Genomic DNA, 18866 nt, shown 5'->3' on the forward strand with positions numbered 1-18866 from the left:
TTAATTGTTATAGCACCTCCCCAGAAGTGTTCACAATACAGGAATCTTGCTGTGGATATACCCTTGGCTTATCTGTAGGGGAGACAACAAATTTAGGGAAAAAATAGGGGCACCTTATATCTTAACTTTTGCTCTGTTTTTATTACTTATTATTACTTAAAATACATGCAAAATAACAAGTGAAACATAAAAATAGTAATAACAATAAAATGAATTTCCATGCCTACCCCACCCACCTTAAAAACCATCACTAGTACCTTTGACACTATGTACTTTTCCCAATTTCCATTCCTTCACCTCCAAAACTTCTTCAGAAGTAACCACCATCCTGAATTTTGTTCATCCCTTGCATTTCTTTTCCATTTTTTCCCATACATTGTCCTAATCATTATATTTTTAGTTATACATATTTTGAACTTTATATAAATGACATGATTTTATATGAACATCTTTGCAAATTGATTTTGATTTAATAGTTTTTTTCTGATATTCACTCATGTTGTTGTGGTTAATTCATTTTCATTTAGGATAGTGTTCTCTTGTCTGGATACAGAAGAATTTATTTCTTTTTTTTGTTGTTGTTAGATATTTAGATTATTTCTAGTTTGTTTAGCTTTGTTTTGTTTTGGCTATTATAAGCATCCCTGATATAAAGATACTCATACATGTCACCTAGTACACATGGGCAAAAGTTTCTCTAGGACAGTGGTTTTCAAACTAATTTTACCATGATCAACAACTAAGAAATATATTTCTGCAGCACATACACACACACATAAACAGATACACATGTATACCACATCACATACACATTTATATAAATTAAAATTGTCACACAAATATTTAACATTATACTGGAAGTTCTAGCCAGGAAATTAGTCAAGAAAAAGAAATAAAAGGCATCCAGATTGGAAAGGAGAATTAAAACAATCTCTGTTTGGAATTAAAACAGTCTCTATTTGGAGTCCAGATTAAGACGGTGGAGTAGAAAAATCCTCGCCTTCTCCCACAGACATACGAAAACTACAACTACATATAGAATAACTATCTCTGAAAGTGACCTGAAGACTAGCAGAACAGATTTTCTACAACTAAGGATATAAAGAAAAGGCCACATTGAGATGAAGAGGAGGGGAAGAGATGTGGTCTAGTCAGAACACACCCCACCCCCAATGCAGTGACCCACAAGCCAGAAGAAAATCACAACCATGAGCATCCCCCCTGAGGAGTGAGGGGTCCAAGACCCACACTGGGCTCCCCAGCCTGGGGCATCTGCACCAGGAAGACAAACCACCATAGTGTCTGGCTTTGAAAACCAGCAGGCTTATGTTTCAGGGGAGCCAGAGGGCAGCGGGAGACTGCTCTTGAAGGGCTTGCTTGCTTTGGGTCCCAGCACAGACAGAGCAGCAACTTAAAAAATGCCTTGACTTTATGAGAAGGAGATTTATTGATTAATTCTGGGGCAGGTACCAGGGGATGGAAGTGCTGGTAGGTGCCATTTTTTTCTCTCCTTACACCTAGCTGGCCCAGTGCTGGTAGGTGCCTTTCTGTTACTCTCCATCAACATAGGCAACGCTGTGTGCCCCACCCCAACGTTCCCCTAAGTACCTGCCCAGCCCAACCCACCTGCCTTAACCAGTCCCTCTAAAGAAGCTCCTACCCCATCCTACCTGGTACATGGTTCTGCCCAGGACCAGTGCTCCTCCAAAGTGGCTCACATTCTGGGGACCTAGCCCTTCCCACTAGCGAGCCCACAGAAGTTGCAACCAGCCCTCACAGACAGCTGGGCTGGGGATCAGCCCTGCCTACCAGTGTGTCTGTAGAAGTCATGGCCTAAACACAACAGGAAGATGCAGGCAGCCCATGCAGGGGATAGCCTTGAGCACCTGGCTCGGGTGACCAGGGGGGATTATGCCACTGGGCTCTACATAACACTGTCTACATAAGGCCACTCTTTTAAGGTTGGGAGATGTAGCTGATGTACCTAATGGATAAAAACAAACACCTAGAGTTAGGCAAAATAGGAGACAAAGGAATACCTTCCAAGTGAAAGAACAAGATAAAACCCCAGAAAAAGAAATATACAAGATGGAGATAAGCAATTTACAAGATAAAGAGTTCAAAGTAATAGTCATAAAGATGCTCATCAAACTCAGGAGAAGAATGGATGAACAACGTGAGAACTTCAACAAAGAGATAGAAAATACAAACAAGAGCCAATCAGAACTGAAGAATACAATAACTGAAATGAAAAATGAAAAATTAGAGGGAATCAATTACAGAATAGAGGATGCAGAAGAACAGATCAGTGGTCTGGAAGACAGAGTAGTGGAAATCACCCAATTGGAACAGCGAAAAGAAAAAAAGGAATTAAAAAATGAAGATAGCCTTAGGAACCTCTGAGACTACATCAAGCATACTAACATTTTCATTAGAGGGGGCCCAGAAGGAGAAAAGAGAAAGAAAGGGACAGAAAGCCTATTTGAAAAGATAATGGCTGGAAACTTCCCTAACCTGGCAAAGGAAACATACGTTAAAATCCAGGAAGCACAGAGAGTCCCAAACAAGATGAAGCCAAAGAGACCCACACGAAGATACACTGCAATTAAAACGTCAAAAGTTAAAGAAAGAATCTTAAAAGGAACAAGAAATAAACAAGTTATGTACAAGGAAACCCCCATAAGACTATCAACTGATTTTTAGGCAGAAACTTTACAGGCCAGAAGGGACTGGCACAATATTTTCAAAGTGCTGAAAGGAAAAGACTTATAAGAATATTTACCCAACAAATTTATCATTCAGAATTGAAGGAGAGATGGAGCCTCCCAGACAAGCAAAAGCTAAAAGTTCATCACCACTAAACTAAACTTGTAAAAGCTTTACAAGAAATGTTAAAGGAACTTCTTTGAATGGAAAAGAAAAGGCCATAACTAGAAACAAACAAAAAAAAATTATGAAGGGAAAAATATCTCACTAGTAAAGGCAAACACAGAGTTAAGGTAGTGGATCTACCACTTATAAAGCTAGTATGAAGTTTAAAAGACAAAGTTAGTAAAATCCATCTAAATCTAAAATAAATAGTTAAGCAATACGCGGAATGAAAGGATGTAAAATATGATGTCAAAAACATAAAATGGGGGAAGGAGTAAAAATGCAGTGCTTTTAGAATGTGCTCCAACTTAAGCAACCATCAAATTAAAATAGGCTGCTATATACATAGGTTGCTATATGTAAATCTCATGGTAACTACAAACCAAAAACCTATAACACAAAATATTAAGAGAAAAGAATACAGACATAAAGCTAGAGAGAATCATCCAATCACACGGGAAGAGAACAAGAGAAGAAGAAAGGAACAGAGAAGAACTACAAAAACAACCATAAAACAATTAACAGTATGGCAAAAAGTACTTACCTATCAGTAATTACTTTAAATGTAAATGAATGAAATACTCTAATCAAAAGATACAATGTTCTTGGATTGGAAGAATCAATATTGTGAAAATGACTATACTACCCAAAGCAATCTACAGATTCAATGCAATCCCTATCAAATTACCAATGGCATTTTTCACAGAAGTAGAACAAAAAAATTAACAATTTGTATGGAAACACAATAGACCCCAAATAGCCAAAGCAATCTTGAGAAAGAAAAACAGAGCTGGAGGAATCAGGCTTCCTGATTTCAGACTATACTACAAAGCTATAGTAATCAAGACAGTATGGTACTGGCACCAAAACAGAAATATAGATCAATGGTACAGGATAGAAAGCCCAGAGATAAACTCACACAGCTATGTTCACCTAATCTATGACAAAGGAGGCAAGAGTATACGATGGAGAAAAGACAGTCTCTTCAATAAGTGGTACTGGGAAAAGAATGAAATTAGAACACTCCATAACAACATATGCAAAAATAAACTCAAAATGGATTAAAGACCAAATGTAAGGCCAGAAACTATAAAACTCTTAGAGGAAAACAGACAGAACACTCTTTGACATAAATCACAGCAGGATCTTTTTTGACCCACCTCCTAGAGAAATGAAAATAAATACAAAAATAAACAAATGGGACCTAATGAAACTTCAAAGCTTTTGCACAGCAAAGGAAACCATAAACAAGATGAAAAGACAACCCTCAGAATAGGAGAAAATATTTGCAAATGAAGCAACTGACAAAGGATTAATCTCCAAAACGTACAAGCAGCTCATGCAGCTCAATATCAAAAAAACAAACAACCCAATCCAAAAATAGGCAGGAGACCTAAACAGACATTTCTCCAAAGAAGACACACAGATGGCCAAGAGGCACATGAAAAGCTGCTCAACATCACTAATTATTAGAGAAATGCAAATCAAAACTACAATGAGGTATCACCTCACACCAGTGAGAATGGCCATCATCAAAAAATCTACAAACAATAAATGCTGGAGAAGGTGTGGAGAAAAGGGAACCCTCTTCTACTGTTGGTGGAATGTAAATTGATACAGCCACTATGGAGAACAGTATGGTTACTTAAAAAAACTAAAAATAGAACTACCATATGATTCAGCAATACCACTAAGGGGCATATACCCTGAGAAAACTATAATTCAAAAAGACACATGCACCCCAATATTCATTGCAACACTATCTACAATACCAGGACATGGAAGCAATATAAATGTCCATCAACAGATGAATGGATAAAGATGTGGCACATATATACAATGGAATATTACTCAGCCATAAAAAGGAATGAAATTGGGTCATTTGTAGAGATGTGCATAGACCTAGAGTCTCTCATACAGAGTGAAGTAAATCAGAAAGAGAAAAACAAATATTGTATATTAAGGCATATATGTGGAATCTAGAAAAATGGTACAGGTACATATTTGCAGAGCAGGAATAGAGACGTAGACATAGAGAACGGATGTGTTGACATGTGGGGGGAAAGGGAGTTGGGATGAATTGGGAGATTGGGACTGACATATATACACTACCATGTGTAAAATAGCTAGCTAGTGGGAAACTGCAGTATAGCAAAGGGAGCTCAGCTCGGTGCTCTGTGGTGACCTAGATGGGTGGGATGGAGCGGGGTGGGAGGGAGGTCAGAGACGGAGGGGATATGTATATACATATAGCTAATTCACTTTGTTGTGCAGCAGAAACCAATGCAACATTGTAAAGCAACTATACCCCAATTAAAAAAAAAAGATACAGGGTGGCTGAATGGATTAAGAAAACAAGACCCATATATATGCTGTCTACAAGAGACTCACTTCAAATCTAAAGGCACACACAGACTGAAAGTGAAAGGATAGAAAAAGATATCCCACACAAATGTAAACAAAAAGAAAGCTGGAACAGCAAGACTTACATTAGACAAAATACACTTTAAAACAAAGACTGTAACAGAAGACACAGAAGGACATTACATAATGATAAAGGGATAAACCCAAGAAGAGGACATAACATAAATATATCTATGACAATAGTCAAGATATGGAAGCAACCTAAGTGTCATTGATAGGTAAATGGATAAAGAAGATGGAGTATATATACAAAATAATATCACTCAGCCATAAAAAAGAATGAAATCTTGTCATTTGTGACAACATGAATGGACCTAGAGGGCATTATGTTAAGTGAAATAAGTTAGGCAAAGAAAGACAAATATGATTTCACTTATATGTGGAATCCAAAAAACAAAACAAATGAACAAACAAAACAAAGCAAAGCAGAAATGGACTCACAGATACAGAGAACAAACTGGTGGTCATCAAAGGGAAGGGGGATAGGGGGTTGGGTGAAACAGATAAAGGAGATCAAGAGGTATAAACTTCCAGTTATAAAATAAATAAATCACAGGATGTAATGTACAGCATAGAGAATATAGGCAGTAATATTGTAATAACTTTGCATCATGACAGATGGTTACTAGGCTTATTGTGGTGATCAATTCAATATATACATATATATACACATGTATATGTATATATATAATATGTCAAATCACCATGTTGTACATCTGAAATTAATACAATATTGTATGCCAACTATAGTTCAATCAAAAAAAGAAAAGGGAAACAACCCCTCTGTTTGCAAATGACATATCTGGTATAGAAAATGCTAAGGAATACACACACACACACAAACATATTATAGCTAATAAATAGTTCATCAAGATTTCAGGATACAAGTTATCAGATGATTTATTTTTAACATGGGTGTTTCATTGATGTAAAGGAAGATTATTTTTAGAGAGGGATTTAAGAACATAATTATATCTAAAATCACAGAGTATAACAAGAAATCTTGAAATTAAGAAAATTTTAAAGTGCTAGACTTATAGTCAGTGTCTCATTCTTGACCTCAAAAAATGGACAAAACAAATTCATGTGTATTTTTAATGGATGTTACCCTGGTAGGGTAAAAAATAATTTCCAACTGAACAAAAGTAAACAAATTAATCCATGTAGCAAAATAGAGGGAAGAAAATGTTACACTTTCTTCATATAAGTTGGGGGCACAATTGGGGTATTTTTGTTTTTTCCTTTTAGAAATTTGTTTTATAAAAATGAGATCATGTTCATTGTAATCAGGATGTAAAGCAAATTTGTTGTTTTTCTACATGAAGATTTTCTACCTAGTATATCTATTACCTTTCTTGAATAACCTATAGAATTTAAAAGTACATTCTCTCACCGTAGAGTACAAAGTTGAAAACCAATCTACTAAAAGGGCTTCAGTTTATATTATTCAAATCTTCAACATCTTTACTTCAAAGCATATTATTAAGTTAAAGTAATTTTAAGTATATTATAATGGTATATTATAAAATACAGAGCTCAAGAGTAGAATGGGAAGTCCAGAAATAGACTCAAATTTGTAAAAGAGGGAATTATATGAAGGTATCATGCAGCATTTCAAAGCAGTAAGCAAACTAGTATTTTTTATTTATGTTAAATAATTAGCACATTTTATGCACCACAAAAAATTTCATATTGATCAAAGAATTACATGTTATATGTGACACCTAAATAAAATGAAATAAAAAATAATAAATATGTATCAGATTTAGGAACATTTCAAGTCAGTGGGTTCATTTCAAGCAAAGGCAGAATCCACAGAGAGGTTAATAGAATTGACACATATACAAATACTAAAAACAAATAAAATACAAATGAAAAACCACAAAAATATATAAAAAGCCCTTACAAACAAAATATGAACACCTAAATAGAGAAATGATTAAAAGATACAAAGTGGCAATTAACAAAAGAAAAAGGTACAAATTGTAAATACATGTGGAAGAGTCTGGCCTTGCTATTAATAAAATTAATACAAATGAAAATAACAATAATATGCTACTTTAACCACTTATTCAATCCAAAAGTATTTATTCAGAGCTCACAAATACTAAGAATAGGTACTATTCTGGAAGCTGGAGATATAGCAATAAACAAAATACACAAAAATCCCTCTGTGTAGCTGTTAGTTTTGAAGTTCAGGGTAATGGGCATTGACATAAACTCCTAGTAGCACTATAAATTGATACAAATTTATACCATTTAACACAATTTAGGCAATACACTTTTGCCAAGAAGTCAAACTTAACAGTCTTCCTTTTTGAAGTCTTTTAGACTCTAAAGGCTTGGAAAGGTTGGAATGGAAAACATCTTAATGTTCAACAACAGAGGATTATTTGAGTAAATTATGGTCCATTCATGTGATGGAATATTATTCTGCCAATAAAAATATTGGGGATTGATTATATTTGCTGGGGTTTGAGGGATTCCAATAAACAATACATATATCTTTACCACGAAATTTCTGAACCAGCTGAGGAATCAGACAGATGAAGATCAAATTGTATCTTTATTGCTGAAAGAGATTAGTAGAGAATATAACTTTAGGTCAGGGCTAAATGACCTAATTTTTAAAATCCCATAATTAAATGTAATTACCTGTTCTCAGACACAGCTGGACAACTGTAAGCTTCCCTCATCCATCCCATCCCCACCACCACTAACCACAGCGGGTAGGAGAGGCCCCTTAGCACATGGCAGAGAATATACATCCTCTCTGCAGGCATGAAGAGTGGGAATGAGGCACAAGATGCAGAAGTTTGAGATGAATTGCCCTATACTTCTCCCAAACTCACCAGTCTGAGAACTCATGATGGGTAGGTAGGGGTAAACAGAGAACCCAGGACTGTCGATCTCAATAAGGCCCCAAAAGGAAATCTGAAAAGCAAATGTAGGTGTCCTACCCAACAATATTGTATATAATGAAAACAGTTTTAGGATAGACGTTATATTTAAAGAAGGTGAGACCCCAAAGGGACTGTTCTGTGCAAGGAAAGGAGAGGAAGTTGCTTGTTTTTCCAGAGAAGAAGGAGGAGAAAGACAAGTGAGGGTTGGAATAAAATGCCTAATGGCATTCACTTCCCAGTGTAACACTCCCTAAAACTTCCCCCAAATGCAACAACAAATGCTTTGAGCAAGTGGATTTGTGGGAGAAACCCACAAAAATCCTGGGCATGGCTGCTAGATGAAATGTAGTGCAGAACCCAAAGCCAGTAGGGAGGGACACAGGAAAGTGGAAGCAGAGAGGAGTATGGGGAAATTAGCCCTAAGACACACAGTAATCATGTGTGTGGAAGAGGACTCTCACACAGCTGTGAAATATAGGTCCTGGCTCAGTTTAACTACACCTACTTGACAGCTGACATCCATGTTACATGTATATCTCTTCATGTAAGAAACTGAAAGAATTTTCTGTAAGTTCTTGACCCAGAGTTTGGTGCACAGACCAGCAAGGTCAGCATCTCCTGGGAGCTTGTTAGAAATGCAGAATTTTCATACCCACTGAATCAGAATCGTATTTTCACAAGATCCCCTGGTGATTTCTATGCAAATAAAACTTTGGAGAAGCACTTCTCTAAACCATTAACTATGTTGTAAGATACAGTTTAGGTAATTTTTTTCCATTACTGGAATTTTCTGTATCTTTCACAGTTTTTCTACAATGACTATTAACTTTTGTAATCAGCTTTTAAAGAGCTGTTATTGAAGTTCCAGTTCCAGATTCACTTTTCCCTGCTTCTCTCTCTACACATAGCTAAATACTCTAGAAATTGTTCAACATACAACCATAAAAGGACCACAAAAGGTAGAAAGAAAGTGGACTGGCTAGGGACCCCAGAACTTAAAGAATGACCCTGCAGTGAGTTCCCTGCGTTTTCTTTTTATCTCTCAGGATGGGTGCTATAGAAGACTGTAAGCCAGAACAGTCAACAAGCAGAGAGAGAGAGAAGCCTACTCCCCTGTTAAAGGACTGGGGAAGGGAAAGCTCAGCAGGGGTGTAGTAGGGAGACCCATACTTAGTGATAGTGGTGGCCCAATCTGCCTAAATTAGCAGCATAAGGAGAAATTGGGGATGGGGGAAGTCTATCCTTCCCATGTCACACACACATGGGAAGCAGCAGGTCCCAGTCCACCAGCAGCTGTGTCAATAGCGGAACCTGGGTGCGCTGGCATATCTCATGCCCCCGCATGTGAGCCTTATTCTGCCTGCAATGGCAACATCAGCAGAGCCTGGCTGGTGAGACCTAGACTTCAAGATAGCAGCAGGAGGGCTCCTCCACTCACACCAGACATGGGATTGGTAACTTATTTGTCTGGCTTCTTGGAGGCACCTCTGTGCATTTGTCCTCAAGTGGTCTTATGGATGTCTTTCAGAAAATGGTTATTTTATATGATTTGTTATGGAATTTGTTCTAATAAACCATTCTTCTATCATGTGGCAACATGCAAAAAAATAAAACAAAACAAAACGTTTTAGAAGAATTGCCGACTCAAATTAGAACTTGCTTCACCATTTTTATCCCAATCCTCTTGATTAGAAAATCAAAAAGAGCACTTTAAGAAATAATCTTTATGAAGTCGAAAACCAGAGGGGTCTCCATGATTCTCCGCTGCTATGGCAAACAGGAAGGAAGAGGTGCACACGCAGTGGAAAGACTGCAGCTTTCCTTTACTCCATTTGTTATCTGTTTGTGTGTATGTGTGTTTGCAGTGCAATTTAGAATATCTTCCTTTTTGATGGTGTACTGGAAGGCATTAAAAACCTGAAAACAATACTGAAGGCATTAATAAATACAACATAACCACTGCTTCAATGGAACAGTGCTTCAGGTTTCTTCAAGAACATCCACAGCTCTTTTCATTTGATCTCCATTTGACCCATTTTGATGTTTGAATAAAGTTTGTGCTGCCCTAGTTTCTTATATATTCATAAGGCAGTGTTCTCAGCTATACCAAATAACACTCGACTGTTATTTGACACTATTTGTCTTAACCTGTAGTAGTATCAAGTTCGGCCTTACTCTCCACCAATTTTCATGAATGGTTCAGCCCAACACACCATGACTATAGAAAATTTCAGTTGAAGTAAAAATAAATGTCATCAGTTTTTCCAAATTGTATGGCAAACTTTGAACAGCTTGTGGTGTACTAATTGAGAATTTCTGCCTTTAACATTTATAATATGAAATAAGTGTTCAACTGTTTTTGTCTTGTTTGGATTTCCTTTGGTTATAGTTTGATGAATCATATTTATCTTAGATGTATATAAAAAATGTGCCTTAACCTAATAAAGAAGAGAGATCTCATCTAATTTAGAAGGCATGGAGAAGATAATTTTAAAGTTCAGATAAAGACACAAAAGTTGGGAAAGCAATAGTACTTTGACAAATGGAAATTGTCCTTCTAAATTTTCCAAGATTGTAATCTCTTGTAAGCAGCAATTTAAATAGGATTAAGTGTTTATTTAGAATATAACATTCATTATTCTTTGCCTCTAGATACCGACTCATTGGTAAATCCTCTGCTGCATGCATCATCTCTGGCAACTCTGTCACCTGGGATAATGACCCACCTATTTGTGAGAGTGAGTTGAAATATTCTTTTCTATCACCTTTACCAATAAATTCTCACTTTCCCCCTGGAGTTATAAAAATCTTAATTGATTTTTGCATTCTGTCATTCAGATGGCTGCAGACAGCTATAATGGTCTCAAAAATACATGTGGGGTCCTGGCAACAGTTTTCTTAAGTTCATCTTTATCCTGGGTTGTGCCTTTTCTGAACCTCGGGAATTAAATGCATAAAAGTCTTCAAACTTTATTTTTACTCCAATTAATTTGGAATTATGTTGGTTCTGCCATCCCCAGTATAATAACCATCCTACTTAAAAAATTAGTAAAGATTTTTAAAATGATATTCTTTGAGGTTTGATGAAGCTGTGGAGGAATTCACACTTTCATGTGCCAGTGGTTCAACACACTCTCTTGAAAGTCATAATGTAATATGAGCCTCAAAAATGGGCTTATATTTTGACCCGCTTCTTAGAATTTATACTTAGGAAATAAACAGATTGTAAACTTTTTATTGCAGCATACTTTATAATGGCAAACATGTTAAACTAACCTAAATGCACTGCATGGTCCCTAATATGGTTTGGAAATAACCTATTGGTAGCAAAAAGACAGGTCAAAAGTGACTACAGAGAATTCCCTAAGAAGCATAAAATAGCCATGCAGAATTAGAAGAAATACATCCATACATTGAAAATTTATTCAGCCATAAAAAGATATTATGGAAAAGCACTTAATATTTATAAAGATGATTATTATATATATTTCTGTGAAGAAAATCATATGACAAAATAGTATGTTTTATACACAATTTATACAAGACTATAGAAGATCTCATTATATTAAAAATAATACACCTTGACATATTTCCATTTTTTTGTCTCTATCTATAATTCTGTAACCTTTTCCATATCCAACCCTGACAAGTGGCTTTAAGCCTCCTTGGTGAAGGGTAGGGAGGAAACTTACAGTATACATTTTGGCTGTGCAGCAGGTGCTTCCTCTTCCTCAAGAAGAGCCAGTCTCCTGTTTTATTGAAGCTGCTCTGGGTCTCTAAACTGGTTGTCAAGTCTTAGAATTGATTGATAAATAACCACAACTCTCTTTTGTAGTGATTCAAGTCAGGCTTCTGTTCACTAGACCTAGATCTTCTTTGCTAATACAAATCAAATAAAACTTTAGACCAGTATCCATCTACTTCAGTTTTGGAGAGTCCATGATCAATGAGCCAATGATAAAGATCTTTGCAGGAAAATCATTCTGATTTCTGCTTCAGTTGTCTCTGACAGTTAAGTGTTACCACTTGGCCTCTGCAACCCTGAGGTCCTTTCATCCCCATTGGATTCAGGTAACTCCATTTAATAGCTACCATTCCCACTGTCATTCCTGGCCTATGGAGAATAGCCATCACAGAGTTCTTCAAGGATGCTGAAACTTTTGCATAAATGTATTTCTCAAAGCCTTGGGTAAAAGGTCTCACTTTCAACCTATGTGCACCATGGAGGTAATTAGGGAGTAGATGAACATGTCTTACATAATAAATCCACTCTAGCATTCCTAAGTCCCTAGGCCACAGGATGTTTTCCTCTGCAGTACACTAATAATGTTCTGCTTTTCAACTTCATTCTGTTAGGCCACACTCAAACTAACACATTGAATTCAGAATCTCAATTCTTTTGCTGTATTTTATACTTTCTCACAGGTCATAAGTTTTATTTCCCCAAATCTCCCTGGTCCTGTCAGGGCTTGAATCTGGTTAGAGGACTAGAAACAATGCAAGGTGGTAGGGATAGGTCCTGAGGAAAATCATCAGTCCTTGCAATTTGGGTTGCCAGACTTAGTAAATAAAAATGCAAGATGCCCAATTAAATTTGAATTCAGAGAAGCAACAAATATTTCTGTAGTATAAATATGTGCCATGCAATATTTGGGATATACTTAGAAATTTTCTTGTTTTTCTGAAATTCAAATTTAATAGAGCATTCTGTATTTTCCACGGCATTCCTATCAGGACAGCTACCTCAGGAGAGGCTGTTAGTTTCTTCAGGCAAGAGGAGGCTTTTCTCCTCAGATCAGGGAGGAAGGCTGTCCTTCTGGCAAAGGAGGCTTGGCAGAATTTCTTGTTTTCTTTTTTGCCATCTGTGTATTTTCTTTTTTTTTTTTTTTTTGTATTTACAATTATTGACTTTTCTTTGTGGTTACAATTTTTTTAACATCTTTATTGGAGTATAATTGCTTTACAATGTTGTGTTAGTTTCTGCTGTATAAAAAAGCGAATCAGCTGTATGCATACTTATATCCCCACATCGCCTCCCTCTTGCATCTCCCTCCCACCCTCCCTATGCCACCCCTCTAGGTGGTCACAAAGCACCGAGCTGACCTCCCTGGGCTATGCAGCTGTTTCCCACCAGCTATCTATTTTATATTTGGTAGTGTATATATGTCAATGCTACTCTCTCATTTCATCCCAGCTTAACCTTCCCACTTACCATGTACTCAAGTGCATTCTCTATGTCTCTGTCTTTATTCCTGTCCTGCCCCTAGGTTCATCAGAACCTTTTCTTTTTAGATTCCATATATATGTGTTGGCATATGGTATTTGTTTTTCTCTTTCTAACTTACATCACTCTGTATGACAGACTCTAGGTCCATCTACCTCACTACAAATAACTCAATTTTGTTTCTTTTTATGGCTGAGTAATATTCCATTGTATATATGTGCCACATCTCCTTTATTCATTCATCTGTCGATGGACACTTAGGTTGTTTCCATGTCCCAACTATTGTAAATAGAGCTGAAATGAACATTGTGGTACATGACTCTTTTTGAATTATGGTGTTCTCAGGGTATATGCCCAGCAGTGGGATTGCTGGGTGGTATGGTAGTTCTATTTTTAGTATTTTAAGGAATCTCCATACTGTTCTCCAGAGTGGCTGTGTCAATTTACATCCCACCAACAGTGCAAGAGGGTTCCCTTTTCGCCACACCCTCTCCAACATTTATTGTTTGTAGATTTCTTGATGATGGCCATTCTGACCGGTGTGAGGTGATACCTCATTGTAGATTTGATTTGCATTTCTCTAATGATTAGTGATGTTGAGCATCCTTTCATGTGTTTGTTGGCAATCTGTATAGCTTCTTTGGAGAAATGTCTATTTAGGTCTTCTGCCCATTTTTCGATTGGGTTGTTTGTTTTTCTGATATTGAGCTGCTTGTAAATTTTGGAGATGAATCCTTTGTCAGTTGCTTCATTTGAAAATATTTTCTCCTATTCTGAGGGTTGTCTTTTTGTCTTGCTTATGGTTTCCTTTGCTGTGAAAAAGCTTTTAAGTTTCATTAGGTCCCATTTGTTTACTTTTCTTTTTATTTCCATTTCTCTAGCAGGTGAGTCAAAAAGGATATTGCTGTGATTTATGTCATAGAGTGTTCTGCCTATATTTTCAGCTAGGAGTTTTATACTGTCTGGCCTTACATTTAGGTATTTAATCCATTTTGAGTTTATTTTTGTGTATGGTGTTAGGGAGTGTTCTAATTTCATTCTTTTACATGTAGCATGCCAGTTTTCCCAGCACCATTTATTGAAGAGGCTGTCCTTTCTCCATTGTATATTCTTGCCTCCTTTATAAAAAATAAGGTGACCATATGTGTGTGGGTTTATGTCGGGGCTTTCTGTCCTGTTCCATTGATCTATGTTTCTGTTTTTGTGCCAGTACCATACTGTCCTGATTACTGGAGCTTTGTAGAATAGTCTGAAATCAGGGAGTCTGATTCTTCCACCTCCGTTTTTTTTTTTCTCAAGATTGCTTTGGCTATTCGGAGTCTTTTGTGTTTGCATACAAATTGTGTAATCTTTCGTTCTACTTCTGTGAAAATGCCATTGGTAGTTTGATAGGGATTGCCTTGAATCTGTAGATTGCTTTGGATAGTAGAGTCATTTTCACAATGTTGATTCTTCCAGTCCAAGAACATGGTATATCTCTCCATTTGTTTGTATCAGCTTTAATTATTTTCATCAGTGTCTTATAGTTTTCTGCATGCAGGTCTTTTGTTTCCTTAAGTAGGTTTATTCCTAGGTATTTTATTCTTTTTGTTGCAGGGTAAATGGGAGTGTTTCCTTAATTTCTCTTTCAGAATTTTCATCATTAATGTGTAGGAATGCCAGAGATTTCTGTGCATTAATTTTGTATCCTGCTACTTTACCAAATTCATTGATTAGCTCTAGTAGTTTTCTGGTAGCATCTTTAGGATTCTGTATGTATAGTATCATGTCATCTGCAAACAGTGACCATTTTACTTCTTCTTTTCTGATTTGGATTCCTTTTATTTCTTTTTCTTCTCTGATTGCTGTGGCTAAAACTTCCAAAAGTATGTTGAATAATAGTGGTGAGAGTGGGCAACATTGTCTTGTTCCTGATCTTAGAGGAAATGGTTTAAGTTTTTCACAATTGAGAACGATGCTGGCTATTGGTTTGTCATATATGGCCTTTATTATGTTGAGGTAACTTCCCTCTATGCCTACTTTCTGGAGGGTTTTTATGATAAATGGGTGTTGAATTTTGTTGAACACTTTTTCTGCATCTATTGAGATGATCATATGGTTTTTATCCTTCAGTTTGTTAATATGATGTATCACATTGATTGATTTGTGTATATTGAAGAATCCTTGAATTCCTGGGATAAACCCCAGTTGATCATAGTGTATGATCCTTTTAATGTGCTGTTGGATTCTGTTTGCCTGTATGTTGTTGAGGATTTTTGCATCTATGCTCATCAGTGATATTGGCCTGTAGATTTCTTTCTTTGTGACAACTTTGTCTGGTTTTGGTATCAGGGTGATGGTGGCCTCGTAGAATGAGTTTGGGATTGTTCCTCCCTCTGCTATGTTTTGGAAGAGTTTGAGAAGGATAGGTGCTTAGCTCTTCTCTAAATGTTTGATGAATTTGCCTGTGAAGGCATCTGGTCCTGAGCTTTTGTTTATTGGAAGATTTTTAATCACAGTCTCAATTTCAGTACTTGTGATTGGCCTGCTTATATCTTCTATTTCTTCCTGGTTCAGTCTCAGAAGGTTGTGCTTTTCTAAGAATTTGTCAATTTCTTCCAGGTTTTCCATTTTATTGGCATAGAGTTGCTTGAAGTAATCTCTAATGATCCTTTGTATTTCTGCAGTGTCAGTTGTTACTTCTCCTTTTTCATTTCTAATTCTATTGATTTGAGTTTTCTCCCTTTTGTTCTTGATGAGTCTGGCTAATGGTTTATTTTGTTTATCTTCTCAAGGAACCAGCTTTTAGTTTTATTGATCTTTGCTATTGTTTCCTTTATTTCTTTTTCATTTATTTCTGAGCTGATCTTTATGATTTCTTTCTTTCTGCTAATTGTGGGGATTTTTTGTTCTTGTTTCTCTAATTGCTTTAAGTGTAAGGTTAGGTGTTTATTTGAGGTGTTTCTTGTTTCTTGACATAAGGTTGTATTACTAAAAACTTCCCTCTTAGAATTGCTTTTGCTGTATCACATAGCTTTTGGGTCATTGTGTTTTCATTGTCATTTGTTTCTAGGTGTTTTGATTTCCTCTTTGATTTCTTTAGTGATCTCTTGGTTATTAAGTAGTGTATTGTTTAGTCAGCCTCCATGTGTTTGTATTTTTTACATATTTTTTTTCCTGTGGTTGATATCTAGTCTCATAGTGTTGTGCTTGGAAAAGATACTTGATATGATTTCAATATTCTTAAATTTACCAAGGCTTGATTTGTGACCCAAGATATAATCTATGCTGGAGAATGTTCCATGAGCACTTGAGAAGAAAGTGTATTCTGCTGTTTTGGGATGGAATGTCCTATAAATGTCAATTAAGTTCATCTTGTTTAATGTATCATTTAAAGCTTGTGTTTCCTTATTTATTTTCATTTTGGATGATCTGCCCATTAGTGAAAGTGGGGTGTTAAAGTCCCTACTATGATTGTGTTACTGTCGATTTCCACTTTTATGGCTGTTAGCATTTGCCTTATGTATTAAGGTACCCCTATGTTGGGTGCATAAATATTTACAATTGTTATATCCTCCTCTTGGATTGATCCCTGGATCATTATGTAGTGTCCTTCTTTGTCTCTTGTAAGTGTCTTAATTTAAAGTGTATTTTGTCTGATATGAGAATTGCTACTCCAACTTTCTTTTGATTTCCATTTGCATGGAATATCTTTTTCCATCCCCTCACTTTCAATCTGTGTGTGTCCCTAGGTCTGAAGTGGGTCTCTTGTAGCAGCATACATATGGGTCTTGTTTTTGTATCCATCAGCCAGTGTATGTCTTTTGGTTGGTGCATTTAATCCATTTACTTTAAGGTGATTATCGATATGTATGTTCCTATTACCATTTTCTTAATTGTTTTGGGTCTGTTATTGTAGGTCTTTTCCTTCTCTTGTGTTTCCTGCCTAGAGAAATTCTGTTAGCATTTTTTGTAAAGCTGGTTTGGTTGTGCTGAATTCTGTTAGCTTTTGCTTGTCTGTAAAGTTTTCAATTTCTCCTCGAATCTGAATGAGATCCTTGCTGGGTAGAGTAATGTTGGTTGTAGGTTTTTCCCTTTCATCACTTTAAATATGTCCTGCCACTCCCTTCTGGCTTGCAGAGTTTCTGCTGAAAGATCATCTGTTTACCTTATGGAGATTTCCTTCTATGTTTTATGTTGCTTTTCCTTTGCTGCTTTTAATATTTTTTCTTTGCATTTAATTTTTGATAGTTTGATTAATATGTGTCTTGGTGTGTTTCACGTTGGATATATCCTGTATGGGGCTTTCTGTGCTTCCTAGACTTGATTGACTATTACCTTTCCCATGTTAGGGAAGTTTTCAACTCTAATATCTTCAAGTATATTCTCAGTCTGTTTCTTTTTCTTTTCTTCTTCTGGGACCCCTAATTCGAATGTTGGTGTGTTTAATGTTGTCCCAGAAGTCTCTGAGACCGTCCTCTATTCTTTTCATTTTGTTTTCTTTATTCTGCTCTGTGGTAGTTATTTCTACTATTTTATCTTCCAGGTCACTTATCTATTCTTCTGCCTCAGTTATTCTGCTACTGATTCCTTCTTGAGAATTTTTAATTTCATTTACTGTGTTGTTCATCATTTTTTGTTTGCTCTTTAGTTCTTCTCGGTCCTTGTTAGATGTTTCTTGTATTTTCTCCATTCTATTTCCAAGGTTTTGGATCATCTTTACTATCGTTACTCTGAATCCTTTTTCAGGTAGACTGCCTATTTCCTCTTCATTTGTTTAGTCTGGTAAGTTTTTACCTTGTGCCTTCATCTCCTGCATATTTCTCTGTCTTCTCATTTTGTTTAAGTTACTGTGTTTGGGGTCTCCTTTTTGCAGGCTGCAGGTTCGTAGTCCCCATTGTTTTTGGTGTCTGCCCCCAGTGGGTGAGGTTGGTTCAGTTGCTCGTGTAGGCTTTTTGGTGGAGGGGACTGGTGCCTGTGTTCTGGTGAGGGGGCTGGATCTTGTCTTTCTCGTGGGCAGTGCCACGTCCTGTGGTGCGTTTTGGGGTGTCTGTGAACTTAGTATAAATTTAGGCAGCCTCTCTGCTAATGGGTGGGGTTGTATTCCTGTCTTGCTAGTTGATTGGCATGGGGTATCTAGCACTGGAGCTTGCTGGCTGTTCAGTGGTGTTGTGTCTTATTGTTGAGATGGAGATCTGTGTGAGAGCTCTCACCGATTGATATTATGTGGGGTGGGACATCTCTGGTTTTCCAATGTCCTGAACTTGGCTCTTCAACCTCAAAGGCTCAAGCCTGATGCCAGGCCTGAACACCAAGACCCTGTCAGCCACATGGCTCAGAAGAAAAGGGAGAAAAAAAGAAAGAAAAAACAATTTAAGAAAAAAAATTATTGCAATTAAAAAAATAATAATAATAGAAAGAAGAGAGCAATGAAACCAATAAACAAATCCACCAATTATAACAAG

General features: G+C 36.6%; 1 protein-coding gene across 1 annotated transcript in view; it reads left to right on the top strand.

Annotated features, from left to right (window-relative positions):
- CR1 (complement C3b/C4b receptor 1 (Knops blood group)) overlaps positions 1-18866 on the top strand; it is a gene marked incomplete at both ends in the record, with an annotated part of 116442 nt that overhangs the window by 504 nt on the left and 97072 nt on the right. Inside the window, one exon of the mRNA XM_082858325.1 lies at positions 10851-10936. Within this exon, the coding sequence (XP_082714451.1) occupies positions 10851-10936 (86 nt within the window). The remainder of the gene's footprint in view (positions 1-10850; positions 10937-18866) is intronic.

Source organism: Leucopleurus acutus, assembly GCF_964270905.1.
Source record: "Leucopleurus acutus genome assembly, chromosome: 2".
NCBI classification, from domain to species: domain Eukaryota; kingdom Metazoa; phylum Chordata; class Mammalia; order Artiodactyla; family Delphinidae; genus Leucopleurus; species Leucopleurus acutus.